The sequence below is a fragment of the Callospermophilus lateralis genome, chromosome 4 (genome assembly GCF_048772815.1).
Source record: "Callospermophilus lateralis isolate mCalLat2 chromosome 4, mCalLat2.hap1, whole genome shotgun sequence".
Taxonomy (NCBI): domain Eukaryota; kingdom Metazoa; phylum Chordata; class Mammalia; order Rodentia; family Sciuridae; genus Callospermophilus; species Callospermophilus lateralis.
Window position 1 is genome coordinate 35,825,236 of NC_135308.1, and position 27,107 is coordinate 35,852,342.

Below are 27,107 nucleotides of genomic sequence, written 5' to 3' on the forward strand. Positions count from 1 at the left end.
TCAGTTGGTACATTGTTCCCAAGAGCAGTGCCATTAGAGCTAGTTGGTTAAGGGTTTTTTTTTTTTCATTTGTCCCCCCCCCCCCCCCCCGCCACCACCCCAGGGATCCTCTCCAACAAAGTAAGCCAGCAAAAAATGATTTATGTGGTCAGTATTGATTTGCAACACAGCTGACCTAGGGCTGCCTCCTAGATCTAGTGGGCCAGGAAATGGTGCATAGGAAACCCCCTCATTCCACAAGGCAGCTCAGTTCAGGGCTCGTTCAGACCTCAACTGTTACTTCATGAGGGTCAGCTCAAGACCCAGGGAGGCCTCACTGCCAAAGCTGGTCACAACCAGGGAAGAACTGCAGCTAGGGTCAGAGTGCAAACTGCTCGTAGTCTTATTTCAGGCTCCCAGGAAAACTTTCTAGTTTGTTATTTTCATGATTCAGTCTGAGTTCTTTATTGGATTTGGATGTAAGTGTGGCTGGCAGGTGCTTTATCAAGGAGGTCATGGGAGAAAAGACTACAGTGCTAATCCACCAACTACCTCTTTTTCTGGAGTTGCTCTTCTTTCCCTTGGCGTACTTCTCCCCAAGTCAGTCAAAGTGGATGAGTAACTTCTGGGAGACTCACGGTCTATTGGAAAGGACAGGGCCCATCAGAGTGAGTATCCACTTCATTAAAAGTTGACTTTTCACCCATTTTTCCCACATGCCAAGTATAATTGCCCCCAAATTTGGTAAATAGAAAGTTGTAATGTAAGACACCCCAAAACAAGAACATTTCAAAAGGAATAATATTTGAGGTAGAGGGTTATTATAATCATAAATATGTAAATAAAATGGTGACATTGCTGATTAATTATACTGTAGCACCTGATGTCGGTGATTCATAATTATAGAAATTTTCCATATCAAAAAATTTTTAATACTTACTATTTCTATTCTCTTTGCTGCTGATCTATAATTAACATCATAAGGTCTACAGTGGCTGGAGTATTTGAAAGTAACAACAATTTGTGGAAACAGAAACATTTTGGGGAACAACATTTTAAGAAGGCAGAAATGAAAAACAGATAAAATCAAAGAAAGTATGTTGATGACAAGATTTAGTAATGTCCCTTCTCTCTTCCTCTGTTTTTAAATACTTGAGTCTTAAGTCATTTTCTTTATCTACACCTTTCTTTGGGCTCAGCTGATAAATTACAAAAGGGATAAATGAACTCATATTAGTTATCAAATTGCTTATGAAATATTGAGGGGTTTTGTTCACCTTAGGAAAGTATAAATAATTGCATTACAAAATCATGACTGCAGATGTTCCTTAATATTTTCTTATACCTTACACATTTATGTGACTTACATGTGGAAATGTAACTAAAGGTTGAATGTGTTCCAGTAGTCTGTTCATAGAATTTTACCAGTGTTAACTGGGTCAAAAGTTGTCAGTTCTTTTTCTTGTTCCTTTACTAAATTTAGTTATATTAACTCACAAGAAGCATTAAAAATAAAATTTATTTTATCCTTTTGTGAAATAATTTAAACTGCAGACCCATAAGAAGAAAACATTGTTTGGAGGATTTAGCTACTTCGACTATATAGAAGAATTAAATTTCTACAAATGGTGTCAGTTGCATGATGGATGAGGATAAATTCTGAGTTGTAAGTTCCAAAGTTTTTAGGTTTAGAAAGGTGATGCGGCCACAAATATTTCAGGTATAACTTAACTAGTTATTTTCATTTATACTACAAGATTATGTGGAGTATATTTTACATTGTAAGCTAACATACTTTTATTAACATGACACTTTCATGATTATAAATTCAAAATTTAACTTTACAACCCATGGAATATAAACTATTTCTTGCTTGGCCTAAATGTAATTATAAAGTGACTATTTCATTAAAGAACAAATAAGTAATAATATGTATCTCAAAGCTCTGTCAAATTGTGTCTCAATAATGTATCTGCACAAAAATATTGAAATAATATTAGAAAACTAGAGATTAACTAATTTATAAAAAAATTAGAACAATTCTCTGAAAATTTCAAATTGTAAAAACTGATTTTAAAAATTCCTATTTGTTGTTTTAGAAGAATGCTGTATAATATGAATGAATAAAAGATAAATAGTAAAGTAAATAAATTTGTGGTATAATAACTAACAAGCTACATCAGTTACATCAATGTGAAACTTAAATTATGTGCTTTTTGACTATGGAAATTATATTTTCTATTATGAACTTCTGAATATTAGGAGTTTGAGTCCCCTTTCTGTTAACTCCACATCTGTGTAAACTTGGGCAAGCTGCTTGCCTTCTCTGGGCTTCAATTTCCTCAACTGTAAAATAATGGTTTTGACAACACCTATCCCATTGGTTTGTGCCAGTTTTAACTAGGTTATGTATGTGCAGCACTTTGTAGTACCTAGTGTATACAAAGTTCTCTATTGACATCCAAAGTTTTAGCCTGAAATGTTCACTCTAGTCTCTTAAAATTTATATAGTAAGCAGATGTACTTTAAAATTAAAAAAAGAATTCGATACAAATATTAAAAACACCCTATGCTTTTAAGTTATGTAAACTTCAAAAACTCTGCATTTGAATTGCTATTTGTCCTTGTGTTGCCACTTTAAAGTTATCTATGTAAAGGGAGTTGAGTCACTTTTAACCTAGTCTAATTCAAATTTTGTTATAGCAAAAGTAAGTAAATTAATGGAAAATAAATAAAGTAATGGAAAAGAAAATGAATACACTGATCGATGGAAATGGAACGTTTAGATATACAGCTTAAAGATACATTCACAAAAATTTCATCCTAATTGTGCCCTTTCAAGGGAGAAAATTATTAAATAATCCTAATCTCTTTAGATGTCTACCAATTACTATTCATACATTCAGTTTTGCTTTCTGAATGCTTTCACATACTACCTTCCATACAGAAAGTGAGCAAATTATTTGAGTGAATGCTATAAAATTTTTAAAATAATATAAAAAATGATAAAAGGCTATTTATTAAACTATTAGTTTTGATTCGTTTTACAGAGAAAAGAGATCTCTGAAGGATACTGATATCCAATGATAGTTTCTGCCTTGAAGAAATTAAATTAAATTAATTAAATTAAATAAATCATTTAATTTGTTATCCCAATGTAACAGTTGTTGGAAGCCTCGTGCTAAGCTACAACGTGGATTTGCTTTGGCTCCTGAGTAAATTTTTGTGAACTGATGATCACTTTAAGCCACACATGAAGTCCAATGTAACAACGGGCACATGAGAGAGATTCAGTGAGACAGGTCTGCACAACACACATTTGCTTCACAACACACAACGATGCAAGCGGTCCCTCTCACAGCTCGGGAACAATGGGATGGACGAATGGATGGAAGAGCTGGAGGTGAGTATCTGAACCACAGGGGAAAACCCAAGAAAAGTTCCTCCACCTTGGAGACTCAGTGCACTCTCGGGGTCCTGGTGGTAGCTGTTGGTGATGTCCACATCTGGGAAAGAGGCACTGTGAGGCATTCTCCTACAATCGTTCTGGTACAGGGGACAATGAATAGCACCATCTTGAGGCAGTGGGTGGAAAGGCTGGTGCGTGGGGCTCCTTTTCAGAGCTCGGAGGGATGAATTCCTTTCAGGAATATCTGGCAGCAGCTCACTGATAAGACGGTGCAATATACTGTTGTCAGGCAAACTTCCTCTCCTCTTCTCAGCTTTGATTTGGTCACAGATGTCTTGAAGGGCGGAGTCCAGAGCCTCGAATACAGAAGCCTTACACTTTGTTTTTTCTGTCTGTTTTTTGGGAGTCATATTCTTTTTCCTCCGGAAAGGCACAGGGCTGACTAGAAATGCAAGTTTAGACAGGCCAGGGTCCATTTCTTGTCTCCTGGGCTGCTCCATGTTTTCATGTTTGGCTCTTTCGTGTTTTAACATTGTGGTAAATCGCGTGTAGGACGCGGGGCATCGGCCTTTGCAGGAACTGATGAGGTGCCTGTGATGGTGGTGGTGGTGATGGTGGTGGCGATGGTGGCTGGAGCCGTAGAAACTTTCAGAGGATGTGAACGAAAAGTGGTCAAAATCGCTTTCGCTGCAAAAGGATGACCCTTCTACATGAATATAGTCACTGTGGTCAGACACCACTCCATCTTGGTCACTGTCGGAAAATTCCACATGGGCTCTCGGTTGCTCCTCGCTGGTGACTTCGATGTGGATTGGCACCAGGGTTTTAGACTGGTAGCTCCGTTGCACCTGAGAAGGGTGTCTGCTTTGATTTTCTTCCTCCAGCAAAGACTCGATGGAAAATCTCCTCTTGGGACACAAACCGTTTTGCTGTGGTTCTAGGGTGACAGGAGACAGCATTTCATCTCCTAAATTTGGCATGGATTTTGATTTTTGAATCAACTTTTCAAATTCCGAAATGCGGGTGGGTACCATGTCCCTGGGCACCTCCTCGGTGGAGGACTGGCTCCATCCATGGAGTAAGCCCTTGTGTTGCTGTTCCTTTTCGTACTGCATTATTCTTGACTTCACAGAGCAAATGACCTCTGAATTCATCAAATCCTTGCGGTTAATGCGGTGCATCTTCTTGTACATTTTTAGGAACCCTGGGGCGTTGTGGGCTGCCCTGTGTCTGATTCTTGATCTGCCATTACCTCGAACCTCCTGGATGTAAGGGGAAGCCCAGGTCATGGGGCAGCTCTCTTTGGAGTCCTCTTCACATAACAGGGAGCCCATACTTTCCGACTTGGTTTGGGGGTCTGGGAAGCTATCGCAGTCATCATTGAGGAGATCATCACAGCTACGGGATTTGATTTTGGGGGAAACTGTTTCTTCAGTGCTGCTCCAGATCTCTGCATTTTGCCGGGCCATCTGCCAGCCATTCTTGAAAGTGATGGCCCTTTGTGAGTCCCGTGGGACGTCCAAATGCTGTCTATAAGTGCTACAGTACTCTAACTCAGGGGAAGGGGTGCCGTTGATCCCTGAGTAACTGCAAAGGGATGGACACATTTTGCTATCATCCCCACCTTTTAATCCAGAGCAGCGTGGCAGGAGAGAGACATTTGGAGAAGTTAAAAAGTTCACAAAGAGAGGAGGTCAGTATCAGAGAGCACAGCAAAGAGAAAGCAGTTAGTGTGGTTTATCTTAGACAGTGATTGTTAACACATGTAGCTTCAACTTTAGAGAAAAAAGCCTAAGGCAAAATCATACCTTTTCAATGAATTCAGCTTTGCAAATTTTAGAGCCATTTAAACCATGTATAACAAGTAACTGATGTAGTAAATATACCTATTTCTATTTCTTAATGAATACATCTTTCTGCCATAGGGTATGCCAAATATACAATTCTATCTCTTAAGCTAATAGCATGACCTGGTAGTAGTAACTTCGAGGATTAACAATTGATGGTCAAGTTGTTGTGAACTTAATCAATTTAAGAGGGATAGGATTTGAGGTTCATATTTACAATAGGGTAAGAAGTGATTTATAACTTACATTAATTGATATTCTCTTAATTCTGATAAACAATTTTCCATGAGCATTTTAGATAGAAAACATTATTTTCCAAAGTAAAAAAATAAAAATGCTGTGAACTTTTGTTAGCAATTTTTTTCCAAGAAAAAAAAAATAGTGAGAGACTCTTTAGATATAAAGTACTTTATCTCTTTAATTGCTAACCTTCAATCTCCTATTAGACACATTGTTCTCATAAAGATAACTGGATATAATGTAAAACTTTCATTAATTATATCATGCTTCTTTTCTGGGGGAGTTTTTTTTTTATTGTTTGAAATTTGATAAGAGAAAGCTAAACCTGATCTCAGTTTGGAACAACTACCGAAATATTCTTTTCTTTTTCTTTGCCAAATTAGCTAATAAACAAGAGGCAAAATTACATCTAAGGATGTTTTGTTTTTAGAAATAAAACCTAGTACAGGAAAATATTAATAAATCATGACTTATGATCTTCCCCAAGTTCTTTAAAAGTAGATAAGCACATTAAGTATATATGTAGTATTTGGGAAAGGAAGTTAATTTAACACTCCCTACTATTAAACAAATATTTAAATTCATCAGAAACCTTTTATCGTTCTGGGTAGTATCCAAGAATAATGAATTAGTGGCATTTCATAACCTACTTGTTACCTTAAGATATTTGTTTGCACAAATGAGAAGAATCTGGTAAAGGCACATCTACTTATCTGAGTAAAGGTACAAGGAATGGGGCTCATTCTCCCGGAACAGCTGGGTCCTACTCACAACTTCACTAGGCCTTGGAAGGCTTGGGTCCCCACTGTGCCCAGGGCAGCCATCTCCACAGCTACTGATCAGCAACAAATGTGGCACTGGCTGTAGTGCCTACAATTGGTGTCATGGCTGAATCTATTTTATAGAACTTTCTGTTAGAGATCATTTTCTTCACACATCTTAAAGTGCTTCTCTCTTGTCAGCTCCAAGATACTGGAGGAGAGTCCAGTGGCTCCAGATTTGGTTATAGCTGAAGGTCCAGAGGGACATAGGGGAGCTCGTTCAATCCTCACTCCCCGTCTTAGAAATATTCCTGTCCCAGAGGCAATGATGCATTAAAGGACCTTCCAGGGACCTGAAGTATGACTTCTTCCCTTCTGATACTTAGCTCACTACCTTTCCAAAGAGGATAGAGGCTATCTGGAAAAATGGCTTATTGATTTTTCAGGTTTAAGATAATGGCTTAAAACTAGTCAGTTCTCATTGCAAGGTGAATTGAACACCATGTTGCACAGTAAAATGTGGACACTCTACTATATATATGAAGATTGGCCAAAATAAAGAGATAATGGTTAAAAAAAACTTTAATAGAGTAAGCATTTTTTTACCTAAAGATTTTTTTAAAATGTATGTTTTTAGGGAATAATTTTCTCTGTTGCTGTTTGTAACTATTAGTTTATAAATGTGATTGATTTGCTAGGTAGAGTAACATTGGAAATTTTTACTATATATTCATGCTTATAAATATCATCTTTCATCTTTATAAGCCCCCACACAAATTATTTGATACTTTGTATGTGCTTCATAAAAATATATCTATATTGGGGGAAAAGCATGAAAAGCAGCTAGTCTGAGTCCTTCAAGTGAACCCAAGTGGCTGGTCAGGTTGAGTCAGTCTGGGAAGGAAGAAAGCCATTGTTCTGAAACTGTACTTCCCTTATGACACTGTAGGTAAAAGGTAGCACATATCACTCTCACTGTCTGGCTTTCACTTTCAGTCTAGGCTAAAACCTTAACTAGTTCATTTTTGTGTGTTCCTTTATCGTTGCTCACCTTTTGCTCTTGAGGGGGAGGAAGGAGAAGAGCTAATGAAAGACTTCGAAAGGGTGGCATTGGATCCTGGGAGGTCAGCCCGACCAGGGCTGGTCCTGCTTGCACTTTGCTCCCCCACGCTCCTGGGTGGACCCACTGCAGGCTCACTCTTCCTCCGTTTCCTGAAGTCGCTGGCCATGCTTGCAGAACTGAAAGAAGTAATCACATCAGTTTGACTGGTCCCGGTGAGGTTGGCACATGCACCACAAAGGCCCATGTGATGTGCTAGAGAAGATGGTATATGCAACCTCTAAATCTGCACCCCCAAAACAGCATGGTGAGGAACTCATTTCTTGACATTTAAAATGATTTCTTTAGAATCATCTTTTTAAGACATTTATTCCAACTGTGATATTCTGGAAAGGGTAAAATGTGGGGACAATAAAAAGATCAGTGGTTGTTAGGAGGCGGGCAGAGGAAGGGATGGAAGAAAGGGTGCTTCCCTGGGAATTTTTGTGGCAATAAAAACTATTCTAAACTATTCTCTATGACATAGTAGTGCTATATATCGTTACACATTTTAAAACCCCAAGAATATATAACACACAGCATATGTTAAAAAATACATGTTTTAGAACATTTAAATACTTTTTTTTTTTTTAAAGAGCAGTTTCAGGCTTACGGGAAAAAAAAAATCCTGGAATGTATAGGACTTCCATATCTGTGGGTTCTTCATCCACAGATTCAACCAACCATAGATGGGAGAGAATTTAAAAAACTGCATTTGTATTTATCATGTACACATTTTTTATCCCAAGTAATACAATATATCAAATATTTGTACAACATCTACGCTGTAAATGATTGAGATAATATAAAGTTTCTGGGAAGATGTGCATAGATTATATGCAAATACTATGCCCATTTACAATCAGATACTTGGGCATCTGCAGATTATGATATCCTTGGCAGAGGATGGGGGAGTGTTCTCAAGCCAATCCTTTGCAGACAGTGAAACACAGTGTATAGATAATTCTTTATACTCACTCCAGTTTCTGTTTTTATTTACCTCTTCTATGGTATCTGTTACAACTGATGAACCTATCCTGACATTTCATCACTGAAAGTCTCCAGTTTACATTAGGGTTCCTGCTGCATATGATTATATGTTCTGTGGGGTTTTTTTAAAAAAATGCATAATGATATCTGTACCTCACAATGTATCACATAGAATAGTTTAGAATAGTTTTATTGCCATTAAAATCCCCTGTGCATCCATTCCTTCCTCTTCCTGCCCCCTGACGATATCAGGTCTTTATATGATCTCCATATTTTGCCCTTTCCAGGATGTCACAGTAGGAGTCATACAGTTTGTGGTCTTTTAGATTGATTTATTTCACTTAATAGCATACTTCTAAGTTTCTTCCATGTCTTTGTGTCACTTGATAGCTTATTTATTTTATGGCTCAATAATATTTCATTATATGGATGTACCACCATTTCCCATTCACCAGATTTTGGTAATTTTGAGTAAGACTGCCATAGGCATTCATACACAGGTTTCTTTGTGTGGGCATATATAATCACCTTTTAAAATAAAAATTCTCCTATGGTGAACATTTTGTTGATACTGGCAATTCAGTGTTATGATATGTATAATGTATCTTTTCTTTATGAAGTTCCAACAGCATGAACAGATCCAAATGGGGGGGGGGGAGTGGGCGGGCAAAAACAGAGGAAAGGACTGAAAAAAAGGAAGATATCTAGCCAAATTAGTTTCTATTACCTCAAGGATTGCCTGCAGGCTTTCCTAATAATCTTAGCTTTGGAAGACCTAATATAGGAATTCCAACATTCCGTATTCAAATAATGAAAGACTAACAATTTTTCCAGAAAATTAGCTACTAAGAATTCCTTCCACCAAGTTGTAGAGAATGCTCTATAACAGCAAGGAGTTTTTATTGTGGTTGTGAGTCTGAGAAGAATATTAGTGATTGACAGGCTCCATCATACAGCATGTTGTCTGTCAAATCACTGGAGAGACTTATGTAAACAGTGACAGCATTGGATATAGCTCCTATGGAGCTCAGTAAGATGCTATGGGCTTTATTTACATTTTTATCTTATTTAGCACACCCAGTAACCTATGAGGGATTGATATGTACACCCCATATATACAAATCAGCAAACCAAACACACACCTGGGAAATACAGAAATAGACTTCAGAATTGTCTGCATTCTTTCTAATGAGGAGGCTCCATCTCCTACACAAATTTTTGCTGTGACTATCCTGCCATGTGAGGGTCTGTATCTTTAGAGCAATCCTTAGGACAGATTAAAACTTTAAAATTCAAACATTTAAAACATTTTGGGTGAAAATATAGATACAAAAGATAAAAGGAGAAGTTGGGTACTCCTTTCTTTTTGCTATTAATGTAGCTGGATGAGCTTTCTATTTAAGTTGATAAAAATTACAGAAGGGCAAAAGAAAGTTATTTGTTGATGATACAATATAGCTGGGAGTTGGTAATATTCAATGTTGCTATTGAACTATGACTGAATTTCATTAAGATTTTAAAGTAAGGATATTTGAAACCTACTTAATAGAACTTCTTTTGGGCTGACTCTGAAGGCTTTTAATTTTGTTTCTCTCCTTTCCAGCTGTGTAAACTTGGCAAGTTACTAAGCCGAAATATTAGTTTCTTCAGAGATATAGCAGGGACAACAGTATTTAACTCACAGTGCTGTCTTTTGATTGAATATGTTTAGGTATTAAAATGCCAAGTATACAGTAAGCCTTCATGTATTGTTAGTAAAAGAATTTCTGATTTGTGTGGTCAGTATAATTAACAAATATGTTATAAGAATTTCTAATTTATAAATTTTTAAATAATTATCATAAATATTGCTTAACAACATTGAAAATGAGTTATTCATAATACTTCTGAAAGGGAAAGAAAAGCCGGCTGAGATAGGGAAGGAAAGAATATATCAATCTGTGAAGGAATACAGAATTATTTCACTTAAATTTTATAAATTCTTGAATATGATCATATAAACTAATGCGAAAATTAAATTCATGAGATGGTACTTAAAATAAGAACAAATAATACATAATTACCATCAAAAAAGAAACCACTGGCATAGAACATTCTGGTTGCAAATATCATATGGAATTCTTACCTAGCTGGCCTTTCCAGGCTTCTGTCTATAGACTGGTATATGGAGGCCTGTTAAAATAGAACAATAGCTTCATGACAATCATTACCATGGCAAATTTCATTTGTCTGTCATCATTAAATTAGGTAACTTAAAAAGAGTATCACAAATATTGAGATTAAAAGTACCATTTATAAGGAGAATAAAAATATCTTCCCAAATAGAAGTCATGCAACCTGAGCTTCACTTTTCCTATACACTTTCTCTTCTGAGAAACTGTATGGCGTTTCTTGTTGTAATTCAAGTTATCTACAGCCCTAGCGTTCATTACATGGGGAAAAAGAAGAATCAATAACATTTCCTCAGGAATGCTGAACTGAATAAAGAGCTAAAGTTATTCTGTAATATTAAGTTTAGAATCCTGCCTACTGATTGACTGTAAGTACAAATTGTCTACTATGTTTAAAAATATATTTGCAGTCATTTTTATTCTATTTTTACACAATATAAGCGTTCTTTATAATTTTGTTGTTGTCATCAAGCAGAATTTGAGATATCTTTCCTCTGTCAACAAAGATCTGACATTTCAATGAAATCCACAGTATTTGATTTGAAATTAAACTAAACTACCTGGAATTTCAGTCAGGTACAGATATAAGTAAGTTCAGGGTTAGTTTAAGATAAATGATCTAATGAATCAAAATATAACTTTTAAAAAAGTTTATTCTGTAGAGTACAGTAAAATTGATACTAAGCAAAAATGATAGATATTAAGTTCCCCTTTTCCATGGCCACCCATTGTGATAATTGTTGAACTATCTGAAAGACAAGAGAGGATAAGTATTGAGCTCCCAAACCTTGGAGGTGACAGTACAAGATGGGACGGAGGAGTGACAAGGTCTAGCATGCATAGGGAAATGTATACCACATTTATATGACTTTGGTCATAGTAAATGCTATTTATGATCAGACAAATTTTAGTTTGATGAAAAAACTGAAATTCTAATTTGAAATTTTTGTCTATATGGAAATTTTAAAATGTTAGCCAGAAAGGTAAAATTTGAAAATTTTAATCTTAAATTCCTATTACATGAAAACATTTTACCAGAATATTGAAGACCTACACGTGTTAACCCCACTTAACAAATAATTTCTATAACTCTGTTTTCTGTTAATTAGGAAATTAACATCAATTAGCCAATTGAAATATTAATATCTAACTTTATAATTGTTTATGTAGATCAATCTGACAAGTCCCCTTATAAGTAACTATAAAGTTGCTTTTGTAACTAATATATTAATTTAATTCTATTTCATTGAAAAAGAATGGAATTTTACCTAGAGACAAATAAAAATGTTTCTTGACCAGAGAATATTTCTTTCTCTTTTTGGGCCAAAAAATTATATTCTAATATGTTTAGTTCCTAGAAAATGCTTTGATTCCTAGTTTTTAAATAAATATGAAATTAGGAAAATATATGGTACACTAGCCTGATACGTTTTCATGATTGTTTTAATTTACTGAACTCTGAATCAGATACTGGGAAGGTAGAAAAACAGAAAGTAAATAAGAAAGCAAGCAAACAAGTAAAAAAATAAAAAAACCATATAGTTTTATTATAGTTTAGAACTATTAATTCTATATATGTGCAGAAGAGTAACACCAGAGCTGCTGGATACTGTCATCTGTGAGGATCAAGGTTTTCTTGGGACACAATAATACATTGTTGATCATCAAGTGGGGTCAAATTCAAAACACTTTTGAACATCCCTGAAGAGATCATAAATTTTAGAATGCCAATTTATGATGAGTCTAAACACTATTGTAATGTGAAATAAAACAGAGTGTAATAACTGATAAGTTAATTGTACCTAGTATTATTGCAGAAAACTGCAATTATTTTTCCTGTGATGATTTTCACTTTCAAATAAGCTAAAACCAGTTTTTGATTCTGTGTATAGTCAGAGAAGGTTCAGTATCACATTATAAGGTAAAGCATCTGTGACTAAGAGAAAAACTTGTACCCATAATTGTAAGAATGGTATCTGTCCTAAAATAAAAATTCTATATAGAAAAAAGCGATCCATCCAACTTATTATGATCTATTGTTTACATATAGTCATTATTTTATCACACCTAGAAGGTTGTTTTAATGAAGAGTAGATATTGAAACTTTCTTTCTGTTAAGAATGTTGTGATTAAACTTTGTTTAAAATCTGGTAACAATTCTTCATCAATGTTAGTTTCTCAGTTATATTTAAGGATTAAAAAGTATGTTACTAGCTGGGTACAATGGTAAATACTTGTAATCCCAGCTACTTGGGAAGCTGAGGCAGAGGGATGGCAAGTTTGAGGCCAGCCTGAGCAATTTAGCAGACCCTGTCTCAAAACAAAAAACACTGGGGATGTAGCTTGGTTGTTGACTTGCCTAGCATACTTCAGCCACGGGTTCAATCCCCAGTACTGGGAGAATAAAAACGATTTATTCATGACATATACCAGACTCTTGATAAATGGTAGCTAAGGTAATGAATATCAAATCAATTTGATATTCAATTCAATAAATATATATATATATATATATACATATACATATATGCTAGAAATGTTATACAAAATGGCATTAAAAACGAAGTTTAGATACATTATTGGAGTGTTTTATTACATTCTGACAAATCATGATCTTATATTGTAACATAGTTAATATGCTACTAAAATCAATCAACATTCCTCTCAATCCCAAAGAGAGAATGACAAATAGTTTAAGAACAGACACTGATTTTTAAGTGATTTTTTTGCCATTACCATAACATTTTAGAATGCATAAAATGAATTTTTTAAATATTTTTATGTCCGGGAACTACTGTGAAATGTTAATTATTTGAACTCATTTCACAAAAATTCAACAGTTAATGAAAATTGTACTAAGTAAATTTATTTCTAAAAGGATTGAGCTCATATATATATATCTCCCTTGGAAATGGTAAAAAGTGTGGTATAAAGGAAAGAGCACTAAAATGAAGTCTGAGTGATCAGTGGTAGTTTCCCCCCCCACACACCATATTATCAGGTGATTTTTGGACATATTTCTCAAAATTGTTGCACTTTACTTTTATTTACTAAAAAATGGGTGAGCTGGACATGATACTTAGCCTAGAAATATCTGACCAAATAGAATTTCAAAATAAATTCTTGAGTTGTTTAAAAGTTGAAATGATACCCTTTAATCATACATAAAGGTAACATAGCATATAGAATAGAATTGCTTGTTTTATTAGATGTTTTTAGAGCACATGTCTGCTACAAAACATAAATCTTAAAAAATAACTGAATTTAGTAATCCAGAAGGTTCCTGATTATTCTATTTTCCTTTTGGTTTGATATATAAATATCGTGGTCACTCCCCTGCTTTGACACACACTCTGATGCCTTCTATGGGGAAAATAATTTTGGATTGCAAATTAAGGCTCTAGAAAATTGGGAATTTCCTCCTGAGATTGTATGCCTGCAATTCCAGTGATCACCTCTATGTATCAGTAGTACCTCCTGCAACATTAGTTTTGTTTTTATTTGCACATATTTAATTTTAAAATTTCAATAGAAATAAGATATTTATTGAGTGTTGTATTCACTTAAGACCATAAGCAAATACTGTGTGAAAATTGGTTTATTCTGTTTGCTTTCATCCTAGCTACTCCTAAGAGTTCTCACAGAGGTTTTTATATGGCAATTGGCTATCAAGCAGTGCCATTTTTGCTTCTGTCTTCTAGTAAGACCTTTATTTGATTTTCAAAATAATTTTCTGTTTTCTTTGCAGACAGTAGGGAAAAATGCTTTTGTCTAAAGATATTTTCTATTTTTTTCAATAATCTCTTTGCCTATTTCAAATAAAAATTTACATTACATGGCCTAAACTTTTCATCTAGTTGACTGTCGTAAGTGTTCTTAATAGATATTTCAAGTCGATTTCATCTATGTGCCTGGGATGATCTGTTATAGTGTCTGCCTGGATTATAGTGTTGAGAGAATTAGTGGTGTCTGTCAAGGGTATAAAACTGGTAAGTTATAACACACATAACACATATTTGTCATCCCTATTCTTGACTGATACTAAAATCCATAAGTTTTGAGTATTTAGGAAAATGAAGGAATCAAAAAATAAATATTAGGCAAATGTGATACATAGGCTTCTGATAACTTAAGAATCTAAATTCTGTAAGCATGATTATGAAGTGCTCTGAGAAGTTTGCTAATTCTATTTTCCACAGGCTAAGAAAAACAGTGGTTAATATATGCACTAATATGACAATGATTTTGATATTTTATTTTCATGCTGCTGAATACCAAGGCTGCACTGAATAGCTTAACTGATAGTTATGACTGGAATGATTCTTCATGTAGAAATTAGAAATAGCCAATGTCTGTAGTATAATTAATGTCTAGGCAATGATCCTAGATACAGCACAATGATACAAAGATAGGTTTTTCAAAACTAGCTTAGGCACTACAGTGAATTGTAAAACATGGGTGTTCAGAATCACAGTAACAGCCTCTAAGGGAGAAATCTGAAAAAGAGAGAATAATTTCCTTTTACCTCATTGGAAACACCAGAAGAATGATCTTGAACATAATCCAGAGCCTTTTTAGGAGGCTGGGGTGTAGATGAACCACATAAGTAGAAGTGTAGAGATGGAATGGAGGAGAATCAATGGCAGCAAGGAATGAACATGTGGAAAAGGTGACAACAGTTAGAAATCGAGTGCTGATAGCATCAGATACAAATAAAGAGTGACATGAATGGAGCAAAATGGGGTAGTCTAGCAGGAAGAGTGCAATGTTTACAGATATTCTCAAGCATTGGGCAAAATTGCTAGTGTTCAATTAGTAAATTTATAAACTCATTTTATCAAATCAAAATTAGCATTCCTAGTTTGGCCACAGAGGAATGCAAGGTTCATTAAAGAAACATTAAAGGAGCGAGTGGCTAGCATGCTGGTAAGTTTCAATTGTGTGGCAGAAAATGACTGTAGAAAATGCTGATAATTTAGGCTCAGTACAGAGGTTGGTATAATCCTTCTAAACTCTCTAAGCAATAATAACAAGACATATAAAACAAAGATTGAGAACTTTTTTCATCTTAAATAGAATACATTAATATTAATGTTAGGATACAAATGAAAAAAAATGGAGAAAACATTTCTCCTATTAGGTAATAAAAATTTCAGGATAAGTTCTTTGGTTTATATTCATTTACAGTCACATTTGATTCAGTTCAATACAATATAATAAATCTAATCAGGTTTCCTTTGCATTTTAATGGTCAAAGGATCTACCAGAACCCATTTATGATGTATATACAAGCATATAAATCAGCATATGATATGGTAAAAGATCATAGACTCTGATTTTTCTTTTCTCTCCCTCCCTCCCTCCCTCCCTCCCTCCCTTCCTTTCTTTCTCTCTCTCTTCTTTCCTTCCTTCCTTCCTTCTTTCTTTCTTTCTTTCTTTCTTACACTGAGTTATATCCCCAACTTAGCAAGGATGTCTTGCTAAGTTGCTTTAGGACGTCACTAAGTTGCTGAGTCTACCTTTGAACTTGCAATCCTCCTTCCTCAGTCTCCAAAGCTGCTGGGATTATAGGCATGCACCACCATGCCCAGCATACCTCTGATTTTTAATAAAAGTTGTTGGGCAGTGTAATTGGCATGTTCTTTGAGAACTTAAAATTCATGAAACGTGACTGACACATCAAATGCATTGCTGTTGGAAAATACTTCTCCCAAATAAAACTTGATTTACTACAGGGAGTTATTTAAAGCTTAAACTAACTCTATTCCTATAAAGAATAGAGTTAGTTTAAGCTTTAAGGGTGGGGGGGCATCCTTGGGTGGGAGTTTAGGGAATAGCAACATAGCAGCAGGTTTCACTAGCAACACTGGACATCAAGGTTAATAGGGTTTCTTAATTTTTTTCTTTTCTCACATTCCTTCCAGTAGGTATTTTATAGTGGGCATATTCTGGTCCTATATTAGAGTGGGCACTACCCAGAGACTTTTAGTTGCTGTTGTTTGACAGGCCTGGTTTTAACTTCTGGTTCTGCAATTTAGTATTTTGTGCAAAATTTTAACCTTTCTGTTCCTGTTTTCTTCTTATTATGGGGCATCAGAAAGATTCATGGATTAATGAGTACAGCCAGCTCTCCAGGGACTTGGTGATTCCTCAGCAAATGGGATCTACACAATAGTTGTTGTTATTATTATTATAATTACCAACATGGTCTTGTTTGAACTAGATCAAAGTGAACTGTAAATGAGTACAAATCCATACAGCTGTAATAATTGCCTAAATATTCCAGAACAGAAAAATCTTCAGCATATTAAATTTGCCATTAATTAGATACAAGATAATCCTGATGCATGATTTGGAAAAATCATACAGCAAGTGTCTGAGGGCCTTAGCCATTTTGGTACAGAAGTAATGTGGACTAAATTCCACCGCATTTGTATATATATTGTGCATTCAGTTTTTTTGTTCTCTAAACGAAACCTCTCTCTTCCAATAATGGTACGTTTTAAGATAAATCAAACAACATTCTCCTATTTATCTTATAGTAAAGGCTAACCTCACTTACCGGGCGTCCAAACTCCAGTTCTGAAAAGAATTTATACCAGGGCTCATTTTCTAAATCTATGTCATCTGGATTTATGCGATCAGTCTAGAGCAGACGTGAAGGAAAAGGGAAGGAAAAGGCACACTGAGCGAAGTGAGGGAAATGCTGTGTGGTATGAAAAACACGCGCGCATTCACACGCCAACATGCACCAACTCTCATCCAACAAACCTCAGCAGGAGAGAACGGAGGAAGTAAAGTAAAATGAGTAAAACCAGGATATGAAGATGAGCGTCAAGGTCCCTGGCTATTGCCCCTGGCCAAGGTTTCTAATTCTCTCCTTAGCTCCTTGCACAAACCATGGAAAACTCGCTATGGAAGCATGGAGAGCACACCCCAGTCTTAAAATAGGCTCAAGAGAGGCACCAAATGGCTCTTCTGAGGCTGGTCACATCATTGTCCCTGGCCTCTTGGTGACTAGCAGCCCCAGGGTCTGAAGTCTGCAGACAATTCCCCCAGGTGCAGGCATTTGGAGAGGCTGGGACAGGGGGAGGGAAGGGGAGAAGAGATACGAGGTGCGGGGAGGAGTAAGAGGTGCTGGGAAGTGGTTAGGGGGTCTTTTGGCAGGAAGAATCCAGGGCTAGGTGACAAGGAAGAGGGGCAGCCGTGGGGAGGTGTGAGTAGCCAGCTTCTGACTTGGCCTTCTTAGCCTCTGGAGAACAGGGCTCCTCCTGAGCTTCCCCACGAGCATTAGAAAACTTAAAAGAAGGAAGGAGCTCACCCGGATGGGAGAGAGAGCTGGGGCGCACGAGTTTGGCGCAGGGATGGCGCTCCTGGGCGGAGGGGAGGGGCTACGCGTTACTTCTCCATAGGGTGAGGTGGAAAGAGGCTTCCGGCCAGGTTCCCTTGGAACAGGTGTCGGAGATGTTGGGAGAGGGGGCTGTAAGAAAGAGGGGTGAAGGAGACACTGATTCATTACATAGGGCTTCTCTTTGAACCCACAGGACGCGGGTCAGTGCGTGTTGTGTGCTGTGTTAGGCCGGGGAGGAAACCTTTCAGAAGGTGCAAAGGCTCCGGGGGGGGGGGGGGGGGGGCGGGGGGGTGTCGAGGACCAGAGACCCTTGGAATAGTCTGGCTTCCTGCAAAAATGTAAAGATCGGGAGTGGGCAGTGAAGACAGATGGCGTGTTTTGAGCCACCCCAAGATTCCCTTTCCTCCTGCAGACTTTGAGCTACAGGAAAGGCTCTGGGTGGAGCCAGGTTTCCCCAAGTAGGTGCCATGGATGGCTGGCCACAGGGGAGGGAGTGTGGGATGAAATCTCACCTTGGTTTCCTTGCCATTCTAATTTAGAGAAAAGCCAATTTTTATAATTGACTTGCTTCCCTCTGTTGGTTTCCAAACGTTGTATTTAAGATGGAAAAACTAAAGAGTGTTAACATAAACAGTGGGAGAAAATCTGTACAATTACTTAAGTAATAGAAAGCAGACACCCAGTACTTAGCCCTCTCATACTCAGTGTGTTCAAATAATACTTGCCTGACCAGATTGATTCAGGCTGTTCCTTTTTAAAATTAAAATTGGGTATTTAAAGTACTACAGGGGCCTTATTACTTCTTTGATAATTATCACACACGACACCAGTTAAATATGGTATAGTTGAATAGTGCAGCATATTAAGTGAGAAAAAAATTCCTAAGAAAAATTATTTGGTAACTCTGGCCGGGAGAAGAGCTGAGACACCCAAGACATATTCCAGAAGGCCCTTAAGCACTCACTGGTCCAAAGCCAATTCCATATAATTTTCTTACAATTCTTAAAGGAGCTCAAGGATTTCCACTGAATAGTTACAACTCAGTCTTGAAAGAAATATTCTGTAACTTTTATAATTTTGAGGGTTTTGAAATAGTCCATATTCCAACAAAAACCTCTATTTTATATGAACTCATTTAAGTGTTTTATTGACTTGTTGCATTTGTAACAGTTTTTTAAATCCTATGTAATGAATAGCCCTATGTAATGAATCAGTCTATATTGAATAATATACACTCAAAGTTTTTTCGTGTTGTGGTTTTGTTTCAATATTTATAATATTGTAGTAATAACTATATATGATGATGAAAAAGTTTGAGATATACCAAAAATAGTGCAAGGACCCAAGTTATCCAATACATGCAAAGATCATAATTACAAAGACTGTTTAGTAACCCTAGGAAATGTATGTGATAAGTCATTAAAAAAAATGTAACATGTACTTGTGCAGTAGTTATTATGGCACCCAAAACCTGGCACTGGATGATTACAGTAAAAAAAATACATATATACAGAAGACCACACCGGTGTTCTGGTATTGAAGCTGTTTGTTTTTTCTTTCTTTCAAATGTCATTTTGCTTTGTTGTTATAACATTATTTTTGCAATATATTAAAGTATGAGAGAATATCCTATGGTGTATGGGAAAATGCTGCAGAAATCTTAAGTCATTTTCCCTAATTTATGCCACTATTATATTGAGTTTACACTTCAAAAGTAACAGTGAAACTGGAAGAAAGAAAATATTCTTGTAACTACTTTGCCCTTTTCTGTTTAATAAAGAAATTTGATTCAATAGTTCCAAAAATGTTAAGATTTTGCTATTACTAAAATATTATTTCCCCAAGTTATTATCTAGAACATTATAGACACAAACCATAATTAATCATGGAAAGGTTTTTCTGGAATTGAGTTTCTGATAAATTGACATTAAAGAGAATTTTTCAGTAATTTTTCTTCTGTTTAGAGAGGCATACTAGTTCTCCCATAGGAAACTAATCTCTGATTATTTCAAACTTTATAGTTACTATAGTTAGATAGTGGTTATTAATTCTTGATTTTATTATCTTTTCTTTCAAGTACAGTATTTTGTTTGCTAAGAGGAGATAGAAATAACTTCCATTAGAGGAAATAAATTTGCCTAAAAAGCATGAACAGCAGAGGGCAGCAAATTTACTAGCTACATTAAGTATAATTTCATTTTGACTTCAACTTCAAGAAAATATATAACAAATAGATAAACTAAGTTCTCATTTTATGCTGGGAGCAATGGCACATGCCTAAAACCCTAGCTACTGAAGTGGCTGAGGTAGGAGAAGCACAAATTCCAGGCTACTCTGGACACTTAGTGAGACCCTGACTCAAAAAAATAAATAGATAAGTAAGTAAATAAAATAAAGAAAAAAGGAAATATGCTTTTATGGTAGAATACAGAAAAGGGAGAAGAATATCTATCATTTGGGTACCATATCTTATAATGGCAATGACCCATTAATTATGATGTTTTCCCTATTAAAAATACAATTTATAATCTCAATGGGCAATGATCTAGATTTATGCCAGCAGACATTAGAGAAAAAACACACAAAACAATAACACTGGTAGTCTTCAGTAACTTTGGCATATAAAGAAAGGCACACACCTGAGTAGAGCCTTTGTGTGAAATAAAATGTAAGGGACAGAACTAGAATTTTCTCTTTGCTGTGGTTGACCTATTGAATCGCCTTAGTTACGCAACAATTAAACGCATTGTGTAGCGATTGCTAAGATTGCTAAGGTACACACAAACCTCACAATAATCAGCGACATGTATACAGATGGTCAGCCAACAGAAATATATGAAAGCTGATCATCTCCCTCATTCAACTTTCCTCCTATAACAGAGTTATTTTAGGAAGTATGGTCATGCTTCATCCTAATTGCTCATAAAAGGCAGAAGAGCAGAGATAACTGATGTGATCTTTCTAACCCTCTTTTTAAGATCCCAGCAAACCTCTGCTTAATACAAGCTTTATGTCACCAGTGTAAGAGGAAATACTTAAGAAAAGCTATAACTATAAATCACACATCATCCTTATTTAAAAGCTAACAAGGGTGAACAATTTTTACAGTTTAAAAGCATTTAGCTGCTTTTGTGGCTATAGAAATTTCACAGTTCTCAGTCTTCTGAGGCATATACTTGCTTTATGTTGCTCCAAACAGAAAGAAGTGTTGATGTATTTTTTTTCTTGAGAATTTATGCTCATTAACTTGTAAGCTTCAAAGCACTGGCTGTTAAGTATTATATTTATTGTAGATCCATAATAAATAATGAATGCTATACACATTGCTGGTTGGAATAATTCTTTATGGTTCAAACCATTAGATAAAACTTCCAAAATTTTTATACATTTATCTCTGAGTGGCAACTTTTGTTGATAAAGAAGTTCATGTTCATTCATGGTTTAAATCAAATTTCCACTTTGTATAGTGATTTCAATGCTTACTTCCTTTGGTTTTTCTTATTATGTGTAGGTTTAGTGATTGTAGGGAAAAGAGCATCTTCATATTGTTTTTTATTTTATTAAGTGTACAGAGGTCCTGATCAAACGCCTTTTAAAATTAAAAAAAAATTAACATGGCTCATTTACGAGCATATTCAATTAAGATGAGACATAAAGTTTTATTAATATAATCCTGATAGCGAGTTCCTATGACTGCCTCTTGGAATAAATAATTGTGGAAATATGGTTCTGATTTACAGATCAAGTCAATTAAAGATGACTTCAACTGGTGATTGCAGTCTTTTTCTAGATATCAAACATTAGGCCCATTTTGTCAACATTTCTAAATTTATAGTCAAATGAATATTTATGAGCTTCAGAAAAGTGCATTTACTTTTGCTTTCCGGTTGAACAGCATAAATGCATATGCCACTGATTCCTAAGGAAGAAGAAGGTCTTTTTGCCAGGGTTTGGGAAGGACTTTTGTTCAAACAGTATTGCCCCCTCTGCCTCCTTTGTATCCCAGAGAATCATGGAATTAGTGAGCCATAGTTACTAATAGCTGTGTAGAATCCCTCCTGCATGTCTTGATGGTGACTCACTGGGCCTTTTGTCACTAGAAATGTGTGGCATTCAAAGATAAGCAACAGAACAAAGATTCAGTCTCTCCCTAATTTTACACTAACTGCAAGGGCAAAACCTTCATTCAATTCACTTAGTAATTTGGTGAGTTATTCACCCACACCCACCATATGCCAAGCATTGTTAGGTGTGGGAGATAGGATGCTGCACCAGACATGGTTCCTGCCTTCAAGGTGCTTGAAGTTGAGAGAGGGACACAGGCAAGTAAACAGGTCATGACAGTTCTGTGTGATAAGGGCCATGGAGGTGGGAGTCTGCAGGTACCAGTAGAGAGAGTTTTAAACCTAGAGTTGAGGAGGGACAATTACCTGGAGGAAGTGTGACTATGCTAAGACACAGGATGAAAATTTCCATGTGAAGGAAGAGGTAGTGAGGAGAGGTTTCCTGGCATAGGAAATAGCCTGTGCCAATGAGGAGGTTGAAAGCTCCCAGTTTAGTTGGAACCCAGTGGCAGGGAGGGTGGGAAGAGATGAGGCTACAGAGGATGCTGGGACTATGTCACACAACGTGTGTGTGTGTGTGTGTGTGTGTGTGTGTGTGTGTTGTGTAAATTATGTTAAAGGATTTGGATTTTGAACGAAGGACAATGGAGAGCCAGGAAAAAAATTTTGAGCAGGATATTTTATAAAGATTTTCTAAATATTGCTCTAGTTGTCGTGTGGAGATTAGGCTTGGAGAATTAGGGAAATGGATGTTTAGGTGGCTGTTACCTGATCCAGGCAATGACAGGATCAAGTGTAATTCAGGCAATGAACAAGTATGGACCAGAAGAGATACAGTGGTATCTCTCCTTGTGAGCAGGATCTTGAGTTTACTGGGAGAGAGGGAATTTGAGTTGACACTTGAGAAAACTGAGCATCTGGAGGGGTCCTCTAAGAATTCAAAAGAGCAACAGAGAAGTGCCTGACTATTGTGTATGGTTTTTAAAAATTAAAAACGAGAAGAGCAAAGAAATGCTTTCAAACCCTCTTGGGGTAAAAAGACAGGAGTGTGTATCCCTAATAGCTTCAAACCCCTTTGTGCTGTCCATTTGTCTTACATCACTCTCATTTAGCAAGCTTGCACTGTGTCTTCTACATCTCTGTGTTCAAGACACTTAGAATGTTCTGCAAACAAGATTGATATGTAGTACCACTACCCTTAGGCCTTTGTTCCCCCACCTCCCCAGGTTATAGAGGACTGGAATGGATTCAGGATTGATGTTGTGGTGGTTGGAAGGGAGAATAGACTAGTGCTATAACACAGTGCCTGACTAAAATGATACATATGACTTGCTCAAGTCATTTGGCATAATGCTAGCTCCCAATAAATTTGTTTAGGAAGGATTAAAATTTTGGTTCTTTCCATTGCTCCATAGATCCATTCTCATTTCCTTCAATGTTTCTAGGTTCCTTTCACTTATCTTTTCCTGTGACTTACAGAACCTATCCATACCCAAATCTCTGACAACACTCATGGCTCTAGAACTTTCTATCTTTTTAGGACCAATTAAATATTGGGACATAATTACTCAGGGCCCAGGTTTCTGGCAAAGTAAATAAAATATACTAACTTATTATAAATCAGTCAATAAACTTAATTTATACTGCAAAATAATCAAATAGACTTAGATGGTAGTTGAGTCCCAGCTAAACGTTGCCCACTCAGCTAATCTAATACAATAGTGATCCAAGTGCACCAGGCATGAGTGCACCCACCAGCTAAGTTAATTAGTACTGCCAGTCTCTTTGTCCATAAAATGTGAATACCACACATCTGCTTCTTAGGGTTGTTGGGGACATTACATGAGATAAGGCATAAATAACTAATTATAGAAGCGTGGCACATAGTAAGTGCTCAGTAAAGATTTGCAATGACTGTTTTGGTTGTTGCTATTATTATTGCTACTTTAAAACAAGGAGTCTTTAAAGCTTTAACCTAAAGACTTGAGTAATGTAGAAATTTGAGTCACAACAATAGGGCCCATGAATGAGCTTTAGGTGGGCACAGGGAGGATTCTTTAGGTGTGCCATTGAAGAGGTTGCTTATTGGCACAAACACTAGTCGTGTATGTACACTCAATGAGAGACTTGAAGCTCCTTAAAGCAGAGACACTGTCTTGTTCCCCATTATGTCTCTATCACCCAATATAAAGTCTGGAACATAATTGGTGCTTAGCCAGTTTTCTTGAATGAGTAAAACACAGCAATATCCTGATGGGAAAACTTCTGAAGTTGACTCTGTTTTCTGACACTCTAGCTACGAAAGTATTTCAGTACAATCACAATATCCACCATCCTAGGAATCTTATAATTATTAGAATGATTATTAAAGTTTTGCTATTTATATCTAAATATGATATTTTCAATTTCATGGAGTACCTCGATATTCAATCATATAACGTAGAAAATGGATTATAAGTTTGTAAAATGGAGTCTGCGAATCAGTGATGTTCCTTTTTTCTTTTAGTTTTTTGTTACTCAAAAACATATGAGTTGTTTGAAGACAGCCACAGGAGACTGAGATAAATGTCTGTTTGAATTATATGATTATAAGGTTTTGAACATGCTTCTTAAAAACACCACCACAAATACAGGGTTTCCAAAACTAAATCAAGGACACTTAGGTTGGGTGTGGTGAGGCAAGGGTTTCCAATTAAATTTCAGGGCTGGCTTTGCATTCTAGTCTATATAATAGTGTGTTTTCTTAGTTACTCTTGTGGGAGCTAACAAAACTTTCTTTTTCCTGTTCACTGATCCCAAAATTCTTTTAAAGCAAGGACGAAAGTAAATTGATATTGACATAAAGGGTTTTTCTAGAAGCAGGCTTGGAGATGCAGAGGAATTGCAGAGTTTTAAAGAAATCTTGAGGGTGCTGATTTCTGACTGGAAGCAAAGGAAAAAAAAAAAGGAGATTGGGGAGAGCAAAAATCCAGGGGACCAGGGAAGAACCTATTTGTTAACTTTAACTCGCACTTAGAAGAAGCAAAGCATTTTTCTCAGGTTTACATATCTTTTTGTTTGCATATCCTTAAAATAAATAATTAGAAAAAATACTGCAAAATGAAATAGTCTTGATCCTAGAATGACAATCAATCAGGATGCTTGAGGCTTGGTAACCTGAGAGGGATTTAACAAAAATCAATTAAGTAACTTGTTATAAAAAGGGCATTTAGAAAATTTCCCCTTAAATTAAAGAAATATTAAGAAACCATTATGGAAGGCAAAGGATGAACCTTCCTGTGTGTGCATATATTTGGGAGATTAATTAATGATTTTTCTCATTGGCAACCTAGAATAGAAATTACATGTTGTGTTTATGAGTGTTTTCTTTTTAATTAAATTCAAGTTCATGACTAAGCACATAGTAGCTATGCTAATGAATCTAGCATATGTGTGTACATGAACACATTAATTATATAAATAATTGGATACGTATTAAAAGTATATATAATAAATAGCTATGATTAATAAAGTGTACCAATTCTAAGACGAGATGCACAGATCATGAAACAAAATAAACATGATTTCTAAATAATGCCAATAAATAAACTACCTTTGTGACAAAAATCACTAAACGATGTGCAATTCAGGTTTATTTGGGAACCCTGGCAGCTTACTGAGCTGGCATTCTGATTTATGAGAAGTGCTTACTGGTCTCTCATGCTGCAAAATTGATGACTTCCCAGGTTCATATTCAAAAATACTCCTTGGCTCAGACCGAAATTTTCTGGTGTCCACTTTTCTGTCTGGAGGATCCCAGTCATGCCTAGAAATAAACAACAAATCACACACTAAAATAATCCTGTATGCTTAAAGCAGCTGTACACAAACTATTTGCTCTCTGTTTTCAAAGTTAATTTTAGCAGAGATTTAAAAAAAAAATCTCAGGACAAAAAGTTAATTTATGAAAATAGCACATATTGTATATTTTGCTTGACATAAATGATTTAAGGAAAGTCATTCTTTTTATATTATGTTTCCTGTATTTTTTTTTCCTGTATTTTTCTATCCCACTGCTGGTTCAAAAACTCACATGACGGGCTTGTGGACACACAGACAATGATATGCTAATAAACTCATGGGTCAGTAATGGCAGCTGTGTATGTTTGAGTTTAAAGAATGTGGCAGGAGGTAAGTGGCAATATAGGCTCTGTGAAGCTATGAGAGTTTAACCCACCACTCGGTGACTAGGTGTCCTCCATCCAAAGTGATAAGGAGTAGCACACACACCATATTTGATTATATTTCTTACAAGTGGTAGAAGAGTTTGCGAGGAGTTCAACAGAAGCACTTGGGTTGACACACAGAAACATGCAGAGTGGCGTGGGAGACCCTTTTTGGTGTCAGCCTTGAAAAACTAGAGTCCAATATTGGTCTCATGGGAATCTGCTTTTTTTTTCTGAGCTCATATATCATTCAGAGACTGTCACAAAAGGATTTAGCAAGTAAAGCTCCAAGGAAGGACTTTGAAAGTCAAACTTTTTCAGGCTGGGACTAAAGAGGAAGGCAACTTTTAGAGAAGGAAGAAAAATTTGTTGATTATGGATTTCTCAGGAAAAAGGATTTTCTGACTTTAGATTAGGGAAATTCTGACTCCGTAGATGGGAATAAAATTCTGACTCCAGATCTTATTGGAAATAGAAGTGCTCCAAGAGGGAGACTTAGGGGGCAAGTCCTGGCAGTCTAGTAAATTGCTGAGCAATAAAAGACCCCTTAAACATTTTCAGTCTTTGTTTCTTCTATAAGACAGAGTAAAAATGTGTCTTTTTCTCTTGCAGAGGTGTTTGAGCATTATGAGAAAATACATATAGGAGCCATCTGTAATTTTTAAATGATCATCTTATGTCTTTACTGGGAAATAGTATATTTAAATCTGAGTTAGTTTTGGTCCTTTCTGATAGCAAAGACACTATTTTGTGTCTAAATGATTATTTTTCAGTTTTAAGACATTACACTTTCTAAACACATAATTCATAAGAGATCGATATTAAAATGAGAATTCCTTCACATGTGACTTGTGTCCATTTTTGTGACATCATGTACCCTATAAGAATCAGTAATTATTGTCAATGGGGTGTTGAATATAAACTTTCTTAAAGGGTTTTGATAGATGATGTTTCATAACCAGTATTAATAAAGACTAATTCTTGTATCCTT

At 36.0% G+C, this 27,107-nt stretch overlaps 1 protein-coding gene across 29 annotated transcripts in view; it reads right to left on the bottom strand.

The window, feature by feature from the left end:
• The window catches only part of Sorbs2 (sorbin and SH3 domain containing 2), a 169,863-nt gene that overhangs the window by 27,344 nt on the left and 115,412 nt on the right, over window positions 1-27,107 (bottom strand). For 5 of the 29 annotated variants that reach the window (XM_076853732.1, XM_076853734.1, XM_076853718.1 and 2 more), the window contains 7 exons: window positions 25,602-25,716; window positions 17,818-17,976; window positions 17,059-17,142; window positions 15,022-15,078; window positions 10,451-10,497; window positions 7,288-7,475; window positions 532-620 (listed from right to left, as the gene is read on the bottom strand). In XM_076853732.1, coding sequence (XP_076709847.1) covers window positions 532-620; window positions 7,288-7,475; window positions 10,451-10,497; window positions 15,022-15,078; window positions 17,059-17,142; window positions 17,818-17,976; window positions 25,602-25,716 — 739 coding nt within the window. Of the gene's footprint in view, window positions 1-528; window positions 621-3,428; window positions 5,013-7,287; window positions 7,476-10,450; window positions 10,498-15,021; window positions 15,079-17,058; window positions 17,143-17,817; window positions 17,977-25,601; window positions 25,717-27,107 lie in introns of all 29 variants that reach the window. The other 24 variants (XM_076853726.1, XM_076853725.1, XM_076853722.1 and 21 more) reach the window with 12 other exon arrangements.